This window comes from Schistocerca nitens, chromosome 10 (genome assembly GCF_023898315.1).
Source record: "Schistocerca nitens isolate TAMUIC-IGC-003100 chromosome 10, iqSchNite1.1, whole genome shotgun sequence".
NCBI classification, from domain to species: Eukaryota; Metazoa; Arthropoda; class Insecta; order Orthoptera; family Acrididae; genus Schistocerca; species Schistocerca nitens.
In genome coordinates this window covers 190,421,059-190,430,721 of record NC_064623.1, presented here as the reverse complement: position 1 = coordinate 190,430,721, position 9,663 = coordinate 190,421,059, and the positions used below count along the sequence as shown (strand labels likewise).

At 45.8% G+C, this 9,663-nt stretch overlaps 1 protein-coding gene across 1 annotated transcript in view; it reads right to left on the bottom strand.

Annotated features, from left to right (window-relative positions):
- Positions 1 to 270: 270 nt before the first annotated feature.
- LOC126209985 (elastin-like) overlaps positions 271 to 9,663 on the bottom strand; it is a 64,524-nt gene continuing 55,131 nt past the window's right edge. Inside the window, exons 3-4 of the mRNA XM_049939095.1 lie at positions 4,254 to 4,308; positions 271 to 1,872 (exon numbers count right to left, since the gene is read on the bottom strand). Of these exons, the coding sequence (XP_049795052.1) occupies positions 619 to 1,872; positions 4,254 to 4,308 (1,309 nt within the window). The 3' untranslated portion in view covers positions 271 to 618. The remainder of the gene's footprint in view (positions 1,873 to 4,253; positions 4,309 to 9,663) is intronic.

Sequence of the window (9,663 nt, the reverse complement as noted above, 5' to 3'; positions counted from 1 at the left end):
TTAAAAGTAGTTAGTGTCATTGTGTCGGACAGTATATTATTCTTTCAGAAACAGTTAGTATGATTGTGTTGGACAACACATTATTTTTTCAGTAACAAGTTTGAAAAGCACAGTATGTGGATAAAGGCGTCAGAGCAATGAAAGGAAATATATACAAAGATTCAATAAAAAAATATATATTTATTCAGTCATAGAACAACACACTGATTGATTTTTAATACAAAAAAAGTGGAAAATGTCTAAAATACAGAAGAATTTGATTGTGCTAAGAAAACGTATACATATGAGAGTAGCGTGGAGATGACATGATCACACATTATGAGTACATGTAATAATGGGGCTAAGGAAACAGCCACAAGAATTGACATTCGTTATCCGTAATTGGTATCACAGCACGATTTTAGTAAAAGAAAGCTGCTTCCATCTGTTTCTGAGATCTGAAGCCCTTTCCCACGACCGACTGTCAATTCTCTCTCTCACTGTTTGTGAAGGATGGGATCGGGCCAATGGAGACTACTAAGTAGCTTTGATACTACAGGTGGTTCGATGGTGATGGGGAGGATGAAGTGGAGCAACCTGGATGACCCACAACTGTGAGAGTGCTGCTTGGCCGGCACCTTACCAGACCTTAGCATGGCTGCTGTAGCCACCACCATATCCGTAGCCACCGGAGAGGCCGCTTGAGAGGCTTCCACCGCTGATGCTGCTACCGATGCCAGAGGAGATTACCCCTCCAGATCCATAGCCACCACCGTATCCACCGCCGTAGCCGTAAGAGCCCCCGTATCCACCGCCGTATCCACCACCGTAGCCGTAAGAGCCTCCGTATCCACCGCCGTATCCACCACCCAGGGAACTACCGGACGAGATGATTCCACCGGAGATGCCAGATGATACAGCTCCACCGACGAGGCCAGCAGATCCTATTCCAGAACCACCGGCGAAGGATCCCCCAGAAGCAAGTCCACTTCCGAGGCCAACCGAGGAGACTCCAGTCGATACAGGAACAGGGACTGGTACAGGTCGTGGTTCAGGGACAGTCACAGGGTACGGCTGAGGGACACCGACTGGAACTGGGTGCGGCACTCGCACGGGGTACGGCTGGGGCACAGGGACAGGGACGGGACGCGAGATGGGCACTGGAACGGGACGGCTCACTGGAACGGGGACTGGTCGGCTGACTGGAACGGGGACTGGGTGGGGCACGTGGACAGGGTACGGCTGGGGGACGGGTACAGGACGGCTGACTGGAACTGGAACGGGCTGGGGAACAGGGACTGGGCGATCTACTGGAACAGGCACGGGCTGAGGTTCTGGAACTGCAACGGTCTGGACGACCGTCTGGGTCGGAGCGACTGCTACAGCCCCCACACCTGAGCCTATGCCGATTCCGGCACCACCGAGGCCACCTCCAAAGGAGCCGATGCCTGCCCCACCTGATGCGAGACCAACGGACCCTCCGCCGATTCCACCAGCACCCCCACCGAGGCCAATCCCGCCAGAGCTCAATCCGATACTGCCTGAGCCGAGGCCGATACCACCACCGTATCCGTATCCACTGCTGATTCCTCCGTAGCCGCCGCTGATTCCTCCGTAGCCACCGCTGATTCCTCCGTAGCCACCGCTGATTCCTCCGTAGCCACCGCTGATTCCTCCGTAGCCGCTACTGATTCCGCCACCGTAGCCGTAGCTGCCTCCGTAACCGCCACCGAGGGCTCCACCGTAGCCGTAGCCTCCGCCGATGCCGCCTCCTCCGATACCGCCCACACCGAGTCCTCCGTAAAGAATACCACGCTTGTCCTTCTTCGCGGTGTCCTTCTTTGCAGCATCCTCAGCTATGGCCGATGCCAGAAGCACGGCCGTGAGGTACACCTGCAACCAAAAAGGAAACAAATGTCAAGCAAGATGTCGAATGAAACCTGTCATTGACATCCTTAAACGAAGCCACAGTTCCGCAGAGGCTATATATTATCTGAATAATATACGTTATAAGCCACTATTGGCCAATTTTAATGGAAGAATAAAATGGTTCAAATGGCTCTGAGCACTATGGGACTGAATTTCTGAGGTCATCAGTCCCCTAGAACTGAGAACTACTTAAACCTAACGAACCTAAAGACATCACACACATCCATGCCCGAGGCAGGATTCGAACCTGCGACCGTAGCGGTCGCGTGGTTCCAGACTGTAGCGCCTAGAAACCGCTCGGCCACTCCGGCCGGCTTAATGGAAGATTCACTTCAAAGTGCACATGTACACATTTTCCTTACATGAACTTTTGGAAGATCGTACATGAAGTCAAAAATAAGAGAAAATACTATGACGTATTCCAAATGTGGCACTAATTTAACTGAATATAAGTTGTGTTACAAAACACAGTGTCATTGCAAATCTGAACACACAGGTGCGCATGGTACACAGTTCGTTTGGAAATAGGTGTGAACATGTAACCTCGTATTGTGTTCAGCAGCGTGGTTTATACTCAGATGGACAGATAATTTACTTAGGACATGCATCTTGATTTTCTGTTTAATTGTGACTTAGTCTACGTTTTACAAGTAGTATTTGTACGATCACATATACATGGACATTTGTACAGGTCAATTATGTTAAATTTTTGAAAAGCAGCGAATAAAGTGTCTTATTCGAAGAATATTTTTGATGTCTTCAAATTGAAGCAAAGAGAAACCCATTTACATTACCCCACTGTTCTGTGAGTTATTAGCTTTCCAAGTTACTCCTTACTTTATTGTTAATAAACGCATTACGAAGATTCTAACTGCATCATGCATTTAATTTTGTTGTATCATATCTGAGAACTCATTTCCGATTTATTCGAGGCATTATTGGCTGAGAAGAGTTTCATAGATCAAGTCCCATTACGAGGTAAGATGGTTTCAATAACTATGAGAAGACGCAATTACAACCAGCTTTGTTGAGCACAAAACATGTATGGCGGAGGAAGTTAAAAATGAGGTGATTAGAAGCTTTGAAACTTCATATTACAGGAGATTGTTTAAGAACCAATGAGTTGATCTAGCTACGAATGAAGAAGTCCTGTACGTTTCCACGAGAAGAAATTACTTTCAAAGAATTAGGAAATGGGCATAGAGAGTGTTGGGCCAAATATTACGACATGAGTGAACGCCCGATTGCACTGATTAGTGAAAAGACAATGAGATTCATAAAGATGGAATTATCTCTGTATCGGTCATCTGACACGAAAAGAAGGTGATTATGTAGATACTGTACTCAATGCTTGTTCCAGACATCCTTTATTGCATACAGATACGAGATGCCCACCGGGAATGGAAACCATTATCTCCACATCAGTAGCTACACAATTTTTTTAAATTAGCGTGCGAGAGAGTGGGAGGCGGGTTAATTTGCCCTTTACACCCCTTATAAAGCAACCTCTTACTCGTAAATTTCATCTTTATCGGCATAGGCTTCTTCATCAACTCTTCCTGTTATTAGTGGATTATTAGTAATTTCCCAGGATTTTTTTAATAAACTATGAGTGAACTGTTGTTTTCTCCCTATATGATGTCGCAATTTATTTTTTTTTTTTTACTTCTTCCGCTCTTAATCTTTTAAAGCAAATGGAGCTTTGTGCTTCATTGATACCTGACTTCGTAAAATTCTTCCAGGCTAGGGAGGGAGGCGTTCTGTTATACAACTAATGTCCGACGACAACAGCGAGAAATTACCAAGTAAACCAGATGGGGCACGTCTACCACACTGCACGTACATGCGTACCATCCAGTAGGCCTTTCCACATGGTATCAGGTACATTATTGTCTCAACAATGCAGTGCCAGTCCTTTTGCAGTGTGTTTGTTACTCATTTCTGTTGGGATTGTTATGAACATAGCACTGATCGGTTTTTCCATTTTCTACAATAATACAACATTTCAAAGCATGGTATATTTTAGGAATAAAATTGTCCGTTTCATTTTTTAAAAAATAAAAGTTTCAGTGAAAAAAAAAATTTAGCGCTGTTGCTATGGCTAATTGCTATTTCGGTTATTTACTTGGTTGCTTTAAAAAATGGAAAACACTTGTTATATCGAAAAATAACGGCTATTCACAACTAAAACAGGTCATCAGTTTAAACTGGTCGGGTTTCTTCCATCCCTACAGTACTAAGAGACAGCGCGAACGTCGTGGCGTTGCTCAGTTTCACTCCTACAGCTGACACTTTTGAGTTTCATTGGTCCGTGTACTGAACCGTGAGGGACTTCACAAACTTACCAGCGCAGTCGTCCTCATGCTGCTTGCGTGCTGTGGATGCTGCGAGAGGAGGCGACTGATGCCGTCTCAGACGCGACCCCCGCTATATATACCCAAGAACGCGTGCTGCCGCCAGACCAGCTGTCGGGTCGCGTCCCTGGAGAAAGGGAAGAGTTGGCCAGCCGCAGCCCACTCGGGCCAGAACAGCCCCGCCCGGTCCCCCTACGGCCGCTACCGGAACTGCACGAGATGCGCGCCAAACTGGATGCGCCGGGCTGCCCGGCACTCGGCAAGAAGGTCACCCGGGCGACGCAGGCACCGGCTGGGGTCCTAGGGGCGTCTCTGCAGGGAAAACGTCAAGTAGAAATCGAAGGACAGAAAAAAAAATTCGGTGCTCAGAGTCAATTTATTTAGCAGTCTTCGTCGTCTAGAATATTTAAGGTCGTTCCACTTATGTACGGAGAAAAGAGCAAAGTAGAAATGATGTAGAAGGTAAACATAAAACCTGTTCCTTACTGCAAAAAAAAAAAAAAAAAAAAAAAAAAAAAAAAAAAAAATAAAATAAAATTCTAAGGAACAGTGCTAGATACAGCTATGCCCTTAGTTGCAAGTGCTTGCTTAACACTTACTAGCGGCAGCTGTCATGAATGTTTTTCGAAACAGATTTTATGTCCATGCTAAACAGAAGCGAGTGAATTCACAAAAATTTTACAACTAAAAAAATAAAAAAGATTTTCTCGAGTGTCCATTACAATGGACACTGCGTCTTGGTGGCGTATAAGTAAGCACTAGAAAGAAACTGAAGATGTTTATTTATTTATTTATTTACACGTCAAGTTCTTAAGGACCAAATTGAGGAGCAAATCTCCAAGGTCATGGAACGTGTCAGTATATGAAATTACAACGTAAAAGTAATAACAGATAAAAATAAATGTTCATGAACCTGAAAAAAAGTCAGTCCATAAGTTTAAGTAAACGCTCTCAGTAATACAATAAGAATCAGCTTAATTTTTCAAGGAACTCCTCGACAGAATAGAAGGAGTGACCCATGAGGAAACTCTTCAGTTTCGATTTGAAAGCGAGTGGATTACTGCTAAGATTTTTGAATTCGAGTGGCAGCTTATTGAAAATGGATGCAGCAGTATACTGCACATCTTTTCGCACAACAGTTAAGGAAGTCCGATCCAAATGAAGGTTTAATTTCTGCCGAGTAGTAACCGAGTGAAATCTGCTTGTTCTAGGAAATAAACTAATATTGGCAAGAAGAAACGACAATAAGGAATATACATATTGAGAGGGCAGTGTCAAAATACCCAGACTCGTGAACAGAGGTCGACAAGAGGTTCGTGAACCCACACCACTTATTGCCCGAACCGCCCGTTTCTGAACCAAACATATACTTCTAGAATGGGAAGAGTTACCTCAAAACATAATACCATACGACATAAGTGAATGAAAATAAGCAAAGTAGACTATTTTACCCATCGAAGTATCACTCACTTTCGATACCGTTCGAATAGTGAAAATGGCAGTATTAAGGCTTTGAACAAGATCCTGAACGTGGACTTTCCATGACAGCTTACTATCAATCTGAACACCTAGAAATTTGAACAGCTCACTTATGCCCGTTCTGTGAAATTAAAACGTCAGGTTTTGTTGAATTGTGTGTTAGAAACTGTAAAAACTGAGTCTTACTGTGATTTAACGTTAGTTTATTTTCAACAAGCCATGAACTGTGGTCATGTACTACACTACTTGAAACCGAGTCAATGTTGCACCCAACATCCTTTACTACCAAGCTAGTGTCATCAGCACACAGAGATATTTTAGAGTTACCCATAATACTAGAGGGCATATCATTTATATAAATAAGGAACAGGAGCGGCCCCAACAGTGATCCCTGGGGCACCACCCCCCCCCCCCACCCACCCACACTTGACAGTTTACATAACTAAATACAGTTTTATTAGGCGGATGTCACTTATATTAACACTAATTATACATTTTAAAAGAATGGCCACATGCGAGTAGGATTCGCGCACTGAGGGTTCTGTACAAATTTAATTATGTACACTGAAGAACCACCTGCCTAATATCGTGTAGGGCACCTGTGAGCACGCAGAAGTGCCACAACACGACGTGACATGGACAGTGGAAGCAGTGCTGGAGGGAACTGAGACCATGAATCGTGCAGGGCTGTTCATAAAACCGTAATAGTATGAGCGGGTGGAGGTCTCCTCTCAACAGCACGCTGCAAGGTATCCCAGATATGCTCAATAATGTTCATGTCTGGGGAGATTGGTGGCCAATGGAAGTGTTTAAACTCAGAAGAGTGTTCCTGGAGACAGTCTGTAGCAATTCTAAACGTGTGGGGTGTCGCATTGTCCTGCTGGAATTGCCCAAGTCCGTCGGAATGCACAATAGACATGAATCGATGTAGGTGATCAGACAAAAAGCGTACGTACATGTCACCTGTTAGAGTAGTGTCTAGACGTATCAGGGACCATACACTCCAACTGCACTCGTCCTACACCACAACGGAGCCTCCACCCTGATGTGCAGGGTCTATGGATTCATGAGGTCGTCTCCATAGCTGTACACGTCGATCCGCTCGATACAATTTGAAACGAGACTGGTGCGACGAGGCAACATGTTTCCAGTCATCAACAATACAATGTCAGTGTTGACGGGCCCAGGCGAGGCGTAAAGCTTTGTCTCGTGCAGTCAACAACACGAGTGGACCTTCGGCTCCGAAATCACTTACGATGATGTTTCGTTGAATGGTTCGCACGCTTGCCACATGTTGATGGCCCAGCATTGAAATCTGCAGCGGTTTGCGGAAGGGTTGCACTTCTGTCACGTTGAACGATACTCTTCTGTCGTCGTTGGCCACTTTCTTACAGGACCCTTTTCCGGCCGCAGCGATGTCGGAGATTTGATGTTCTACTCGTGAAATGATGGTACGAAAAGTCCCCACTTCACCGCAACCTCGGAGATGCTGTGTCTCATCACTCGTGCACCGACTGTAACACCACGTTCACACTCGTTTAAATCTTGATAACCTGCCATTGCAGCAGCAGTAACCAATCAAACAACTGCGCCAGACACCTGTTGTCTTATACAGATGTTGCCGACAGCAGTGCCGTATTCTGCCTGTTCACAAATTTCTGTGCTTGAATATGCATGCCTGTACCAGTTTCTTTGGCTGTTGAGCGTACTTCACTTTATTACATGAATGATAGAAAGATTTACATAACCTGATACCGTTCTTTGGCACAGGAGTGGTTGATACTTTAGAACTGTCACTGACTGTTAAAACATCACTTCAAGCACTAATTAAAAAACTTCTTTGGAAGGTTAGTATTCACTATTAACAAAAGTACATTTCCGCCTTAAATAATTCTTTAATCCTACTCGATCATGTTGAACGGTTCAGCTCAGGTTACGAGCTAGGCAGAGTGCTTCCAAGCTCAGCTCTGTATTGACCTCTGTGGGATAGTGCTGCAGTGGGGAGAGGGCGTGTCTTCTTCAACTTCTCCCATTCGGCGTTGCAGATTGCAGCGAGACATCACTAACATCTGTGGTATCGACCATAGAGTAACTATCTCTGGAGTGAGCATTGCGTTCTGCGCATGTTGTCAACATCAAACCAGGATTGTCACGTGTTTTCGGGACTTCGCTGTGCGTGTGTGCTTTCCGCAGAGTTTGAAGTTTATAATATCAGGAGCTTTTGTTGTGTTTCCACCGATTGTTGATAGCGTAATAGCTAAGGTGATTTACTGTTGTTGCTACGGATGCAAAGAAAAATATGTGAAAGGAGGGATAGTAACTTTTCATTGGTACTATGTTTAAAAATTTCGAGACGCATTATAATTAAGGCTTGATTCTATAGACCTATTTTTCTACGATTTTATGACTATATAATAGATATTACGGCCCGTAAAAAAGATTACAAACAATCGCTTCCTCTCGTAAATTTGCTAGTGGAACAGGAAAGGGAATGGTTAGTTGTTTCAGCAAATACTATCCTCCATGCATTTATCAGTCACTTGTCGATTATGTATATGTATTTGAAAGACGGGAGACGAATAATTCCAATAGAGTGGGAGTCTGTAATTGTCTTCGTATAATATGTGTGTCATAACATTTTTGTTTACTGTAAAGTTACAGTAGGAGACCATGTTAAGTGTGTCTAGGACATGGAGAATGATTATGTGTGATTTATATTTTAGTTTCCGAAGGATGAACAACGAGTAAGGATGTGGCTCCGCCGGCCGGTGTGGCCGAGCGCTTCTAGGCGCTACAGTCTGGAACCGCGCGACCGCTACGATCGCAGGTTCGAATCCTGCCTCGGGCATGGATGTGTGTGATGTCCTTAGGTTAGTTAGGTTTAAATAGTTCTAAGTTCTAGGGGACTGATGACCACAGATGTTAAGTCCCATAGTGCTCAGAGCCATTTGAACCATTTTTGAAAGATGTGGCTCCAGAAAAAAAGGAGGAATAATTTAGTCCCCACAAAATATTCCGAAGTATGTTCAAAACACTTTGAAGAGGAATGTTCAGACAGAGAAAAATTTGGACATGTGTGGCTGAAGGTGGATGCTATACCAACTACACTCCTGGAGATGGAAAAAAGAACACATTGACACCGGTGTGTCAGACCCACCATACTTGCTCCGGACACTGCGAGAGGGCTGTACAAGCAATGATCACACGCACGGCACAGCGGACACACCAGGAACCGCGGTGTTGGCCGTCGAATGGCGCTAGCTGCGCAGCATTTGTGCACCGCCGCCGTCAGTGTCAGCCAGTTTGCCGTGGCATACGGAGCTCCATCGCAGTCTTTAACACTGGTAGCATGTCGCGACAGCGTGGACGTGAACCGTATGTGCAGTTGACGGACTTTGAGCGAGGGCGTATAGTGGGCATGCGGGAGGCCGGGTGGACGTACCGCCGAATTGCTCAACACGTGGGGCGTGAGGTCTCCACAGTACATCGATGTTGTCTCCAGTGGTCGGCGGAAGGTGCACGTGCCCGTCGACCTGGGACCGGACCGCAGCGACGCACGGATGCACGCCAAGACCGTAGGATCCTACGCTGTGCCGCAGGGGACCGCACCGCCACTTCCCAGCAAATTAGGGACACTGTTGCTCCTGGGGTATCGGCGAGGACCATTCGCAACCGTCTCCATGAAGCTGGGCTACGGTCCCGCACACCGTTAGGCCGTCTTCCGCTCACGCCCCAACATCGTGCAGCCCGCCTGCAGTGGTGTCGCGACAGGCGTGAATGGAGGGACGAATGGAGACGTGTCGTCTTCAGCGATGAGAGTCGCTTCTGCCTTGGTGCCAATGATGGTCGTATGCGTGTTTGGCGCCGTGCAGGTGAGCGCCACAATCAGGACTGCATACGACCGAGGCACACAGGGCCAACA